Below are 13,976 nucleotides of genomic sequence, written 5' to 3'. Positions count from 1 at the left end.
GAAAAGGCACTGGTGTCACCCCTCAGCCCCAAATGAGCCTCTCAAATGTAGCCTCCCAATTTCATAGCCCATAAAGCCCATCTGAAGGGGCTCTGGTGGTGCAGTGGTTAAGTGCTTTCCTAAAACACCAAAAGGTCTGACGGACCCACCAGCAGCTCCATGCAAGAACCAGGTGGCAGTCTGCTTCCCTAAAAATTTACAACCTTGTGACCCTTAATGGGCAATTCTCTGTCCTATAGGGTTGCTAGTCTTCAGAACTGACTGGAAGGCAATGAGAAGGCGCATCTGAGCAGGGTTCCTCTCACACCTCCCCTGCCTTTTCTGCCTCTTCCATAGAATCTTCAAGAAAGGAGCCTTTGTTAGGGATGAAAGGCCCCATGAAGACAGCCCTGTCTCCTGTCTTCCAGCAGCAGCAGCCCCGGGGCCACTGCAGTCTCTACTGGGGGAGTGAGAGAGGGTGAGGTAGGGTTGCCCTCCTGGAGCTACCCCACTCCCTAGGAACCAGCGAGAACTAAGGGAGAGGGGCAGTCTTTCCAGCCCTGGAGGAGCTGTTACAAAAGAGGAATGAAGGCTGGAGACTGAGAGAAATCAGGGAGAACAAGGAAGGGTGGAAGCTTGGACAGAGTTTGGGTGAATAAAGAAATAGATGAGCTCAGCCTCCTAAGTGTCTGGGAGTGGGATGGATGTGGGGGAGGGGCTAGGGATGGCTTCATTCAACCCCCAAAGTGGCTTTCTAACTCCAATAATCTTTAAGGAGTTTGGTGTTACAGAAATAAGTGGAATCGAGATCAGTTGTGGAATTTAACGGGGAATGACTGGGAAGACCAGGATGGGCTCCTGACAGTCTTTTAGAGGGCTCTCAGACTTTATCTGAGCAGAGGGGAGTGACTGTTTGTAGGTCAGCCCCACTGCCCTCTGTCCCTCTGCATTTGAGATGAGGCCCAGGCTTCCTGCCTTTCAGAGCTCCTCATGGACTCGCTCCCGGTCTTCATCTGACTTCAGCTTGAGTTCCTCTGCAGTGACCTTGCCATCCTGGTTGCGGTCCTGGTTCTGGAACATGTCACCTATGGTTTTCTCAGGGTCCTGCCCAGGCATGAGGCGTCCCTTGCCCTCTTTCACTTGAGCCTTGATGAAGGTGGAGAACTGGAGGGGAAGAGCAAGAGGAAGTGGCGAGTGGGGGTCACAGGGGAGCAGCTGTGGAGGACAAAGGGGTGGTTTCTTTTCCAGGCTGCCCCGGCCCCTCCCAACTCAGGGCTGGGAGGAGAGGAGCTGCTGCTAAGGCCTTGGGCTGACAGGAGCGGGGTGAGGGTTGTGGGCACCCAGGCAGGTCAAGGACACTAAGGCACTGTGACTCGGTAGAGGGGCAGAGACATGGGAGCAGGGTTGGCAGCAGGTTAGTGGGCATGAACTGCTAACAGCATCATGCAAACGGGCATCCTGGCAGGGGCATTCCTCACCCACCTCCTCTGGGGGAACCTCTCCATCCTTGTTGAGGTCCATGTCTTCAAACAGGTTGGCTGGTGGGTCCTCATGCCACACAAACAGGTAGCCTTCAGGGATCCCCTCCTCCCGGGACAGCAACTCCACCTCAAACAGCAGGACAGCACTTCCAGGAACCCCTCGGGCTACAGGAAGGAGAAGGGAAGGGTCCTGGTACCGCCCAGCCTTTCTCATGGGTCTCCTGACACACAAGCCTCAGTCTCCCCTCTTGGGGACTGGAGAGGAGGGCTTCAGATAACCATCCTGAAAGGGTTTCCTGACTTGTCCCATTGGCTATCTGGGTCTGAGACAGGTCAGGGCAAACTGAACGGAATGCCAGTCAACCCAAGATCTACCCTCTTACCTCCACTCTCTCCGTGGGCCAGGTGCGGGGGTACCACAAGCTGCCGCCTCTCTCCCACACACATGCCCTGCAGGCCCGTGTCCAGGCCGGTGATCACCTTGTTGGCCCCGAGTGTTGCCTCCTGGGGGTTCCCGTAGTTATGGCTGGGGGAGAAAGCAATTCCCAGGTTGGTGCCAGCCTGGCCTCTGCCAGCTACCTTCACTTCCCCCAGCAGACCAAGATGAGACCTCACTTCCAAGTCCCTCCCTCCTCCTATGCCCACCCCACACACAGCAGTGGCAGGTGTCCCGGGGCAGAAAGGAGACTCCCAGCTTCCTCCTGTCACTGCCCCTAAAGTGTGGCCTAGAAGTCTCATCTCAGCCTGCATTTCCCCTCCACAGCGTGTCATGTCCGGAACAGTCCTCTCTACAAGGCCAGTGCCACCTCCCCCGCGTCCCCTGCGGAGTAGTTTCATGTGATGCCTCCTGTCTCCTCGCTTAGGTGGAGAAGCACGACTAACTGCTTCATCACTGGAGGACTCCCGACCCTGCCCCAGACCCACGAGGAGAACAGTTTGGTGCCATCCATCAGAGAGCAGTTGTAATGGTATCGAACAAAGTCCCCAAGTTTGGAGGTCTCATTGCAGGTCTCCGGGGGCCGGGACAGTGTCTTGATTTCCACCAAGTCTGCAGGGTTGTGGAAGTCAATGACATGGACATCGAAGATGAGCACAGCAGAGCCAGGAATCTTGTCTCCTGAGGTCAGAATGTGGGAGCAGGTCAGTCTGGAGCCCCAGGAGGGACTGCCCAGCTTCCAAGCTCTTCCCCACCTTGGGGTCTCAAACATCGATGGGGTGGGATGTTGGTGCACCCCATCAGTGCTCTACTCTACTCTTGTGGTGGTGGGGAGCAGGTGGCACAAGGAGCATCCCAGTGTAGAAAGCCCTTTTATGCTCTTCTTGCTAATCCCCATAACTGCTCATTAATATGATTAGTCCCATTTTACAGATGAGGAACAGAGGTGCTATCAAAGCTGATCTCAGAGCTAGGTCTCTGCTTCCAAGGGCCATGATGCCACTTCTGTTCTTCCACTTTCATCCTCACCCACCTACCCAGGAGTTAGAGGTCCTCCTCAGTATAAAAAAAAAACAAACCCACAGACTCATAGTGACTCGACAGAGGACAAGTGTTCCCTTGAGTTTCTGAGACTGTAAATCTCTATGGGAGTAGACAGTCTTATCTTTCTCCTGCAGTACAGTAGGTGGGTTTGAACCACCAACATTTTGGTTAGCAGTCCAACACTTAACCCACTAGGGAAGGGGAGAGCTAGAGCGGCAGGATGGGACTGCCCGGAGAAGACGGAATGGACCAGAGGCAGGGATTTGGTGGGGGGGGGGAGGGTTGAATTGATGTAGAATGTATATTCTCTTATGAGTGAGTGATGTAGTGGTGTCCAGAACAAGCCTACCTGTTCCATTCTCCCCATAGGCCAGGTGGGGGGGGATGGTGATCCTCCGACGCTCCCCCATACAGGCGCCCTGTAGCCCTTGGTCCATCCCAGAGATGATGTAACCCTGCCCGATATAGGTATTGTAGGTGTGGTTGCGGGAGTAGCTGCAATACAAGGCGGGGAGGACCAGGGCCAGGGGTCAAAGGGGCCCCTCCCCGATCCAGGCATCTCAAAGCCACCCAGCAGCGGCTACCTGGGGTGACCCCAAACCAAGAAAATCACACCAGCTGCCACTGAGTGACTTCCAACTCATGGACACCTCCTATGTGCAGAGGAGAACTGTGTTCCACAGGGTTTTCAATAGCTACGACCTTTCAGAAGTACATCGCCAGACTTTTCTTCCAAGGTCTCTGGATAGGTTACCAACAGCCACCTCCCCACTCTTCATTAATAAGCAAGATCCAAACCATTTGTGCCAGTACCTGCCTAGGTGTTTTCTGCCTGTCCCCGCCCCCAGCCCCCTTCCACCTCCATAGGACCCTCCTGACCTAGAATCAAAGCGGGTGCCATCCATCAATGAGCCGTTGTAATGATAACGCATGAAGTCCCCAGCCACAGCTCTCCGGACACAGCCAGGGGGTAGCTCCAGCGTCTCTAGTTGGACAGTGTCCTTTGGGTTGTGGACGTCAATCAGCAGAACATGGAAGACCAGGGATGCCTGTGGAGGGATCACAGTCCCTGGGGAAAAGACAGGGCTTGAACTATCCTCAGCTCAGGGAAGCCTTTCCCCCTGGCGTCAGCAGCCCCCGTTTCTTGCTCCCCACCTGAGACCTGAGCTGGGTTTGCCTCAGGGCCACTTTCAGCTCATACTGAGCCTTTGTGTAAATCAGAACAAAGCACCTCTTCTTAGCTAGGAGATCACCAAGGGCTACATCTCACCCCTACTTGCCTCCTAGGCTGGATGTCCTTGGACAGTACACAACCTGGACAATGGTATATGGCAGCTCTGGTTTTCCCTGTTCGGGAGAGCACCCCCTGTCACGCCTTCAGTCCCTGCCCACTCTCACCATAGCCTTTTTCGCCATAGGCCAGGAATGGAGGGATGATGACCTTCCTTCTCTCTCCAGGACACATGCTCAGCAGCCCCTGGTCCATGCCCTTGATCAGCCAGCCAGAGCCCACGTAGGTGTCGTAAGTGCCGCCCCTACTGTAGCTGGTGAGAATGAGGTAGAGATGGTATTGCTGGGGGTGGAGTAACAGGATGGGTGCCAGGTCCTCAGGAGTCCTCTCAAGCCCTTACCTGGAGTCGAAGGCGGTGCCATCCAACAGTGTGCCATTGTAGTGGTAACGGACAAAATCACTGTCCTGGACCATGCGGGGGCAGTGAGTAGGCCGCAGCAAGGTGCTCACCTGCACAGTGTCCTCCTTGTTCCACACGTCCAGTAGGACCACGTCGAAGTAGAGGGTGGCATCTGGGGGGATTAGCCCCGCTGTGAAGAGGAGCAGAAGTCTGAGAGTCCTGCTTTGCCATCCTCCCCACCTCCTGCAGTTGTCCTTTCCCAAGTGATGAGCCCACCCAAACCCTCTGATAAGCCCATGTGTTGAGTGAAAAGTCTCCACAGGGTTTTCTTGGCTGTAATCTTTACCCAAGCAGACTGCCAGCCCGCCTTCCCACTGCACTGCGGGGTGGGCTCAAACCGCCCATCATTAGCTTAGCAGATGGTCAGAAACCACTTGTGCCACGCATGGCTCTCTTATTCCTCTTCTTCAGTCCCCAAAATTCTCCTCTCTTCCCATCGCCATGGGGTCAATTCCAACTCTTAAGGACAGAGTAGAACCGCCACAGGGTTTCTGAGGCTGTAAATCTTTACAGAAGCAGACAGCCCCATCTTTCTCTCATACGATGGCTGGTGGGCTTGAACCACTAGCCTTTCAGTTAGCAGTCTAATGCTTAACTCATGGTGCCACCAGGTCTCCTTAATCCCCAAAGCAGGAGACCTAAACTCTTGTCCCAGTCTGCCATTATTCATATTGTGCAGCATGACCTTGGGCAAGTCACTCACCTTCACTGAGTTCCAATTTGCTGACCCAGGGGTCCCTAATTCTGCACCCTGGTATCTTTCATCCACACTCTGTGTTCATCTGCTCCTCCCTGCAGTGCAGCCCTGCTTACCCACACCGATGCTGCCATAGCCCAGGTGGGGAGGCACAATGAGACGCCGCCGCTCGTTGACACACATGCCCATGAGGCCTCGATCCATGCCAGTGATGAGGCGTCCCACGCCCACCACAATGGCCACCAAAGTACTTCGGTCATAGCTGGGGTAGGGAAGAGGTGTGCAGTTATGATATACTTCCCTCTGCCACGGTCCATAGATTCAAAGACACACACACACAAGCTCCCTCCATCAGGTGTGTGTCCACATACTTCTGACCAATTCACACCTCCTTCCCAGGTCGACCATGATATCCCCATCTATAAGATGATGGGCTGTTATACCAAGAGGAACCCCTGAGAAGGCCAGAGGCTTTTCCCACCTTGTAATAAAGTCAGGCAGGCCTATCTGCTGCTACTATTTCTTGAGAGCTGAGGGGTGGTAAATCCAGCATGGGAGGGAAGAGGTACATTTACAATATATCTCAAATTACATGCTTGTCATTTTACATTCATGATCTTATTTAATCCTTTCCCAAGATTAAGACATATTGTTTTCATTTTTCTTATGAGAACTAATAAAGATTTGAGAAATGAAGTGACTTGTCCAAGGTCACACAGCTCATATGTGGTCTGTTAAATTATGATTTCTCTTTCACTCATCATCTTTTTAAAAAATTATTAATCTTCTTCTACCCACAGTCTCCTTCCAAAGGTAAGCATCATCTTAACTTCTTTCGTTTTTGTCTGTTTTTAAATGAAAGCAAATAGTATGTAATCTTGGGCTTCTAGTTCCTTTCACTCAGGGTTCTGTTTGTGGGATTCATTTAAGTGGCCACATTTCATAGCAGACGATTCATTCTCATTGCCATTTATGAACCTACCACCACTTAGTTTTCCATTCAACTGTTAATGAGTATTGGAGTAATTTTCAGTTTTTGGGTGATTACATTCATTGATTCATCTTGTGTGAGTTCTAACATTAGTCTCCATTTTTTTAGATGAGGAAAATTAAGCTTAATGGGGCAAAATACTTGTCCACAATCATAGAATGGGTTGAATCCAGCGTCCTGGCCTTTGGAGTTCATGTTCTTTCCCAATATGCTGCTTGTCTCTAAAGTCATGCCAACTAATTTTATTTCCCGTGGCTAAGCCGTGTTTTGGAGAAGGATCTAAGAAGGTACTGACTGCTTTGGGTATAATATGGGGTTTGCATGTATGATGGGGACCCAAGTTTACACCTGAGACTGGTGCACAGCTCTGTCCTCCCTGCACCAACAAAAGTGGACTCAAAGGAGGGGATCAGAAGCTTGGAGCAAACCAGAGGTCCTGCTTGTCAAACCCCAAGTTGGGCGGCACTGGCCTGTCAGAGCTAAGATGGAGGGAGAGAGGGAGGGGTGGCAGGGCAGAGGGCCTGCAGGACCAGGAGGCATGAAAACCCTTTGAAGAACCCAGAGTATCATGTCCAATTGTATGACACGTAGACAGATGGGCCTTTACACTCAGCGATGCCTCACCCTCCAGATCCATCCTACAGTCTTACTATAATATAATGGTCTCCTTTGTCCCCACTGGCTGCTGATAAACCTCCACCCCTCCAAAGTTCTTCCCTCCTCTCCCCTAGCTAAAGTACAGAAACCTGGGGCAGCAACTGGTAGGGAGTACCAGACTCAGACTACCTAAGGTTTTCCATGCAACAGGTACCATCCCCTTCCCCCAACACAACCCCTAGGTCCCCACCATGCCTTTAAAGTAAGCAACTGTAGGTGACCAGAGCAGTTCAGCTTGATTATCAAGACTCTGGGATGCGCAGGGTTCATTGTGAAAGTAACTGGGGCCGTTTGAGAGATGAAGGTTTTTTAACTGGGAGAGGGAGATGCCTTTGGGGAGATGGGTGTCTAGGAGCCCCCCACCCCCACCCCCGAGGTTCTGGGTGGAGTGTTAAGGGATCTAGGAGTGAGAGGCTGGTTCAAAGCATAAAGGGGGCAATAGAGCAATAGAGGGCCCTAGGATCCACAGCACCTGGCCAGGGGCTCAGGGAAGTGGCCAGTCTGGAATGCCCAGCCATTACCTCGAGTCAAACTTTTTGCCGTCCTCGAATGTGCCGTTGTAGTGGTACCGCACAAAGTCCCCCATCTGCACCTCCCGAGGACAGGCCCTGGGGATGTGGTACCTCTCGATGACCACATCTTCCAGGGGGCCCCCGGCCGGGCTGGCACGACCCAGCCCCCTCCCCACGGCCTGCACCAGCAGCAGCAGCAACTGCAGCAAGGGGAGCCGGCGGAGGGTGTGGCTGGGGGGGCCCGTGGGGGACATAGTGCCTGGAGCTGGGATAGTCGGCAGTGAGGACGTGCTAGGGAGCCGCCACGGCCAACCTCCTTCCCCCTCCTTCCAGAGTTAGCTCCCCCTCTTCCTGTCCTCCTCCCCACCTCCGCCCAGGCCGGTCCACGTGGAATGGGGGCTGGGGACGTTGAGTCCTCTGGGCCGCGGGAGTGTTGGTCGTGGAGATGGGTAGTGGGAGGAGGGGGCGAGGCTGAGCGGTTAGAGACGGAGGAATGCACCACAAAGAACTCTGGGTCCCCCACCTCCATACCCACCCGGGGCCGAGAGACCTGGGGCCCGGTCGGGGAGGAAGGTTTCGGAAAGATGAGAAGACTGAACTAACTCCAGGAGAAAAAAATGTTTAAAAAACAACAAAAAAAACTTTCAGTGTCTTTTTCCGGAGCGCCCGGGTCCTAAAGCCAGGCCGAGGCATCCCTTGCTTCCTTTGCTGGAATCCCCACATCTAGGCCTCTCCATGTGGGCGTTGAGGCCTCAGAATCCGAAGGGTCCCTCAATGCTTCCCCGACCCTTACTGGACCCTACCTCCAGGGAAGGTTTCTCCAGAGAGAAGCAGCTCTGTCCCGCTTTAGAAACTGACTTGCGAGCACTGTGAGCTGGGGACGGAGACTCAGTGACAACGGAGGGTGTGCGGGGCAAACGAGGTGGGAGCCTCGCCGACGTGGGCCGCGGGGACCTGGGGGGATCTCGTAGGGACGCGAGTGGGGAGCAGGCAAAAGGGGTGCTGTGGGGGAGACCGGGTTCCTGGGCTGGGCTTCACCCACAGCTTGGGAGGAGAGGGGAACGTGGCAGCTCCTTCTTATTCTTACCGTTGGGGGAGTGTCTGTGTAGGGAGGGGATTTCTGGGCTCTCCGTCCCTGGGGTGAAACGTTCCCCCATCATCTATCACGAAGCCTCCAGATCCCCAAAGCTCGGGCCAATGTAGGGACTCAGGACATCAGTGAAACTTCCCCAGAAGAGGGGACAAGCAGCCTTTGCCCCTCTGGGGACCTGATCCAGGCGATTCGCCACCCTCCCCCCGTTCCTCGTTTCCCCCACCTTCAGAATTCGGCGCTAAGACCCAGCGGACGTCGGGCCCCGCGCCCTCCGGCCTGGCGGGCCGCCTGCTCGGGCTCCGAGGGCCCGCGGCTCGGCGGGGGCATGGGGTGGGCGGCGTACGGGCTGCTGTGGCTGCTGCTGGGCAGCGCCGGGGCGCAGTACGAGAAGTACAGCTTCCGAGGCTTCCCACCCGAGGACCTGATGCCGCTAGCCGCGGCCTACGGGCACGCGCTGGAGCAATACGAGGGCGAGAGCTGGCGCGAGAGCGCGCGCTACCTGGAGGCGGCGCTGCGGCTGCACAGGCTGCTGCGGGACAGCGAGGCCTTCTGCCACGCCAACTGCAGCGGCCCCGCGCCGCCCCAGGCCTCGCACCCCGCGCCCAGCCCCGACGCCGGCCGCGGAGACGAGTGGGCCCGCGAGTTGCGGCTCTTCGGCCACGTCCTGGAGCGCGCCGCCTGCCTGCGGCGCTGCAAGCGGACGCTGCCCGCCTTCCAGGTGCCCTACCCGCCGCGACAGCTGCTGCGCGACTTCCAGAGTCGCCTGCCCTACCAGTATCTGCACTACGCGCTCTTCAAGGTGGGCGCCCGCCGCCCCCCTTGGGTTGGGTGTTCGGACCCGGTGGGAGACGCTCTGCCCTCACCCAGAGCCCGAAGTCCCCTGTGTACTTAGGGATGCGGGCTCTGGCTATACTGATTCCCTCGTTCCCCTAGGCTAACCGGCTGGAGAAGGCAGTGTCCGCGGCCTACACCTTCCTCCAGCGGAATCCGAAGCACGAGCTAACCGCCAAATATCTCAACTACTACCGGGGGCTGCTCGATGCAGCGGAGGAGCCCCTCACGGACCTGGAGGCTCAGCCTTACGAGGTGGGGCCGAGGGCCTGGAGAGCTGGGCTGGTCCGCACGTTCCTCCCTGGCCCCCACTTGTAGTAGAGGGAAGGGTCGGAGGCCCCCCTGACCCTCCTTGTTCCCCTATCCCCAGGCCGTGTTCCTCCGGGCTGTGAAACTCTACAATAGCGGAGACTTCCGTAGTAGCATCGAGGACATGGAGCGCGCCCTAGCCGAGTACCTGGCCGTTTTTGCCAGGTGTCTGGCTGGCTGTGAGGGGGCCCATGAACAGGTGGACTTTAAGGACTTCTACCCAGCCATTGCAGGTAGCCCCCTGGACTGTGGAGCCTGCCAGAGGCGGAACTACCCATAAAGCCGGATAACTCTGTCAGACATCAAGGGGGAGGCCGAATGGGTTCTGCTTCCCAGAATCCCCAGTCTGCTAATACAGATGGGGGTAGCCACCCTGACACTTTGAGTGCCAAGGGCTACAGTAGCGAGTGTCCAAGCTGTGGCACCAGCACTGAGCCGTGTTGACATTCCAAAAGGATCTGGGAAGGGTAGACTGGTGGGCCTTTCAGCAGAGGGCTCTGCAGGTGGGCAACAGCCCAGCAGGTGTGGAGAAAGCAGTTGGTCAGTGCAGCCAGAAACAGCTAGCCTCAGGATCTGTAACCCTGGAGTCCCTCAAAGCTTCCTCATCTTCTCTGCCTGGCTTCAGTTTAGTCTGAAACTCCCCTACCACCCTCCTAGAGCCCCCCACAATCTGGCTCCTTTTGGCTTTATGGTGAAGCAAGAGATGGTCTCAGCCCAGGAGATGGGACCCACCCACCCACCGAAAGGAGCCTCCGTATCACTTACCAAATGTCAAGCACTTTATGCATGTTGCATCATTTCATGGTAACAACCCATTTCCTAGACAAAGAAAATGAGGATCAGGAAGCAAAGCTGGTATCTGAAGTTAAGTTCCATCAATGGGATCAAGTTGTTAAGCATTCCTGCTCCTTACTGCTGCTTCCCACCCCCAGATCTCTTTGCAGAATCCCTACAATGCAAGGTGGACTGTGAGGCCAATCTGACCCCCAACGTGGGCGGCTACTTCGTGGAAAAGTTCGTGGCCACCATGTACCACTATCTGCAGTTTGCTTACTATAAGTGTAAGCCTCCTGGTGGGCATGGACAGGGGAGAGGGGAGAGGGAGAGGACTGTTTTGGGGGCATTATAGAGTTATGGGGTGCTTTCCCTCAGAACTGAGGACCCTGGGTGATGGGAGAGAAGAGTTGAGGATGGAGGGATATCGTAAGAGAATTAAAGGACACAGCATTGGGATGTTTACAAAGTTCTGCCACATTTTCGTATCTCACTTGATTCTCTCACCAACCTCTTGCAGCTGGCATTAGAAAAACTAGACTCATTTTTCAGGTGAGAAAATTGAGGCTTATAGTAGGCAAGGGGTTGGCCACAAATTACATGGCTTATAAAAAATAGCACCAGGAATTGAGGTCCAGATTGTGGGTCTCCTCATTGGAGGAAGATTCTGGCATCCACTGAGATCTGGGGTGGACAGTCTCCAAGGTTCCTGGAAAGGCCAAAGTTCATGTAGAGGTTGGAGTTAGAGTGGAGGGGCTGAGGAGCAGGGGGCCAGGGAGATCATCATGGTGTCAGATGACAGAGAGGTTGAGAGTTGGGCTACTGGGTTCTAATTCCTAGAGCCATCTCTTCCAATTATCTGGCCTTGAGCAGGCTATCTAACCTCTTTGAGCCTCAGGCTTCTCTGTAAAATGGGAATAAGAATACAGGCATACCTTGTTTATTACACTTTGTTTATTGGGCTTCACAGATGCTGTGTGTCAGTCCTGAATCAAATCTATTGCTGTCATAGTTACAAAAGCATACGCTGACTTATGTTTCTGTCACATTTTGGTCATTGTTACAGTATTTCACACCTTTTCATAATGCTGTTACATATTTACATAGTATAGTGTAAACAGAACTTTTATATGCACTGGGAAACCACAAAAATTGTGTGAGTCAATGCATTGCTTTGTTGTGGTGGTCTGGAACTGAACTCGCGATATCTCCAAGTATGCGGATAATACCAAACTCAAACTCATGGTCATCAAGTTGATTTGGACTGTTAGGACCCTATAGGACAAAGCAGAACGGTTCCACAGGGCTTCTGAGACTGTCCGTTTTATGGGAATAGACTATCATCTTTCTCCTGGAGAGTGGCTGACAGGTTTGAACTCACAATCTTGCCATTACAGCCAACGCTTAACCCACTGCTCCTTATATGAGTTACACAGAGTCTGCACAGCATGTGGCCAGTACACATTAGTTTGCATTATTATTATTCAGTGGGGTGAGGAACACTAGACTGAATTGAGAAGTGCGTTGAGGTGCTTGGTGGGTTTGTCCCTAAATACAAGAAAGTGATTGGGATACTTCTCACCCCTGTCCTGCCCCACCTGCAGTGAATGACGTGCGCCAGGCTGCCCACAGCGCTGCCAGCTATATGCTCTTCGACCCTGAAGACAGTGTCATGCAGCAGAACCTGGTGTATTACCGTTTCCACCGGGCACGCTGGGGGCTGGAGGAGGAGGACTTCCAGCCTCGGGAGGTAGGCACTGCCTCCTTGGAAGGCTGGACGGAAACAGGAAAGAGTCTGGATTCAAATCCCAGCTCCACTAGCTAGATGGGCCTGGGAGTGTCATTGACCTCCTTTGAATTTATTGCCAATCTGCAGAGCAGGCTTTCTACTAACTACCTCACCAGCTCAGTGCCTGAGGACATGGAGGACCAATCAATGTCCTCTCCTGCTTTACCTTCCCCACCCTCATCACCCTCACCTCTGGCCTTTGCACTTCTTCCCCAGGGGACCCTTAGCTGGGCCAACTGGGGAAAGCCCCTGGACTCCAGGGCAAGGCTAGCAAAAATGGGGTGCATGCTGCCACTCCCATTTTCCTTGTCAGTGGGAGACATTGCCATTCAGCTGGGGCTCTGTTGCTCATTGAGCTCTCAGAACCCTCAACCTAGAACTTCCGACACTACAGTGAGCCAACTAGCATGTGAGCTGAAAGTGTACCCTGTTCCTTGAGCTGGAAAGGGAAAGGAGACCCTGAAAGCCCCCCACCGTCTTCTCCCCTGCTCTGGCAGCAGGGCTAGACAGCTTCTTATGCTTTTGCTCTTCCCAGGAGGCCGTGCTCTACCACAACCAGACTGCTGAGCTGCAGGAGCTACTGGAGTTTGCGCACATGTATCTGCAGTCAGATGATGAGGTGAGTGGCCCCTTGTCCTCCAGGCCTGGACCATGTGGAGAATACCTCTAGCCTTTGCCAGTTGTGTGCCACAACTGAGCCCCAACCCCGCAATGGTCTGCTGTTGTAAAGCATGAAAGGTTTGAAAGGTTTGTCTGTCTCCTAACTACATGGCCCCTTCTCCTCCCGGCCCAGTGTTCTCATGTACTGCCCCTCGTCTCATGTCTGAATCTTACCCCACTCTTATTCGCTGACCCTCCATTTTACCAAACATAATATCCTTCTCCAGGGACTGGTTCCTTCTGATACCATGTCCAAGGTATGAGACATGAACTCTTGCCATCCTGACTAACAAGGAGCATTCTGACTACTTCTAACACAGATTTGTTTGTTTTTCTAGCAGTCTATGGTTCTTTGAATATTCTTCTCCACCATCACAACTCAAATGCATCAGTTCTTCTAAGGTCTTCCTTATTCGTTGCCCAACTTTCACATGTATATGAGGCAATTGAAAATACCATGGCTTGGGTCAGGCGTACCTTAGTCCTCAAACTGACATCTTTGCTCTTGAACACTTTTAAAAGATTGTGTGCAACAGATTTGCCTAATGCAATACATTGTTTGCTTTCTTTTTTTTTTTTTCTTCATTATATAGCAAATAATTCGTTAGTTTCTGTAATCAACCCCATGTAGATAAGATCTTACATATTTAATACAGTGCGTTATCTCTGTACGAATTGGAAAAGAAACGAACATTTCTAGACCAGTATAGCTGTTAATTTCTGTACAATGCCAACTCAACACAATACAACTGGGATACTTTTTCCAATGTTGACAGCACAGCTAAAGTTTCTAAAAATTCAAATTATCTATCTATATATATATATATGGTGATGGGTGCATGCCGGGGAGTCGGTTCCAACTCATAGTGAACTTGTATAGGGTTTTCGAGGCTGTAACTCTTTATGAGAACAGAAAGCCTCATCTTTCTCCTGTGGAATGGCTGGTAGTTTCAAACTGTTGAGCTTGAGGTTAGCAGCCCAACTCCTAACCACTACACTACCAGAGCTCCATATATCTATATCTATATCTAT

General features: G+C 53.2%; 2 protein-coding genes across 3 annotated transcripts in view; one reads left to right on the top strand and one right to left on the bottom strand.

Moving 5' to 3' along the window:
• Positions 1-729: 729 nt before the first annotated feature.
• FKBP10 (FK506 binding protein 10, 65 kDa) lies at positions 730-7,806 on the bottom strand. Of its 2 annotated transcripts, none has more exons than XM_006832638.1 (10): positions 7,498-7,767; positions 5,445-5,590; positions 4,721-4,761; positions 4,339-4,417; positions 3,820-4,009; positions 3,290-3,435; positions 2,385-2,577; positions 1,844-1,986; positions 1,462-1,625; positions 730-1,143 (listed from the first exon to the last, which is right to left on the bottom strand). In XM_006832638.1, the coding sequence occupies exons 1-10, from the start codon at positions 7,740-7,742 to the stop codon at positions 958-960; spliced, it is 1,533 nt and encodes a 510-aa protein (XP_006832701.1). In that variant the 5' UTR covers positions 7,743-7,767; the 3' UTR covers positions 730-957. The 2 variants fall into 2 exon arrangements, with proteins under 2 accessions (XP_006832701.1, XP_006832700.1); XM_006832637.1 differs by having other exon boundaries at positions 958-1,143; positions 4,339-4,484; positions 4,572-4,761; positions 7,498-7,806.
• A 1,037-nt stretch (positions 7,807-8,843) lies between these two features.
• The window catches only part of LEPREL4 (leprecan-like 4), an 11,250-nt gene continuing 6,117 nt past the window's right edge, over positions 8,844-13,976 (top strand). The window contains exons 1-6 of the mRNA XM_006832636.1: positions 8,844-9,380; positions 9,515-9,667; positions 9,783-9,954; positions 10,654-10,782; positions 12,100-12,245; positions 12,820-12,903. Coding sequence (XP_006832699.1) covers positions 8,907-9,380; positions 9,515-9,667; positions 9,783-9,954; positions 10,654-10,782; positions 12,100-12,245; positions 12,820-12,903 — 1,158 coding nt within the window. The 5' untranslated portion in view covers positions 8,844-8,906. The remainder of the gene's footprint in view (positions 9,381-9,514; positions 9,668-9,782; positions 9,955-10,653; positions 10,783-12,099; positions 12,246-12,819; positions 12,904-13,976) is intronic.

This window comes from Chrysochloris asiatica, unplaced genomic scaffold (assembly GCF_000296735.1).
Source record: "Chrysochloris asiatica unplaced genomic scaffold, ChrAsi1.0 scaffold00007, whole genome shotgun sequence".
Classification (NCBI taxonomy): domain Eukaryota; kingdom Metazoa; phylum Chordata; class Mammalia; order Afrosoricida; family Chrysochloridae; genus Chrysochloris; species Chrysochloris asiatica.
The sequence above is the reverse complement of the archived record's forward strand: the minus strand, read 5'-3'. Positions and strand labels throughout refer to the sequence as shown.

Coding starts and splice junctions, on each gene's coding strand:
- FKBP10 (XM_006832637.1), bottom strand. CDS start 7,742: ATGTCCCCCACGGGCCCCCCCAGCCACACCCTCCGCCGGCTCCCCTTG. Junction 4,762..5,444: donor CTATGGCAGCATCGGTGTGG/GTAAGCAGGGCT, acceptor TCCTCTTCACAG/CGGGGCTAATCCCCCCAGAT. Junction 3,436..3,819: donor GGCACCCGCTTTGATTCTAG/GTCAGGAGGGTC, acceptor CTTGTATTGCAG/CTACTCCCGCAACCACACCT.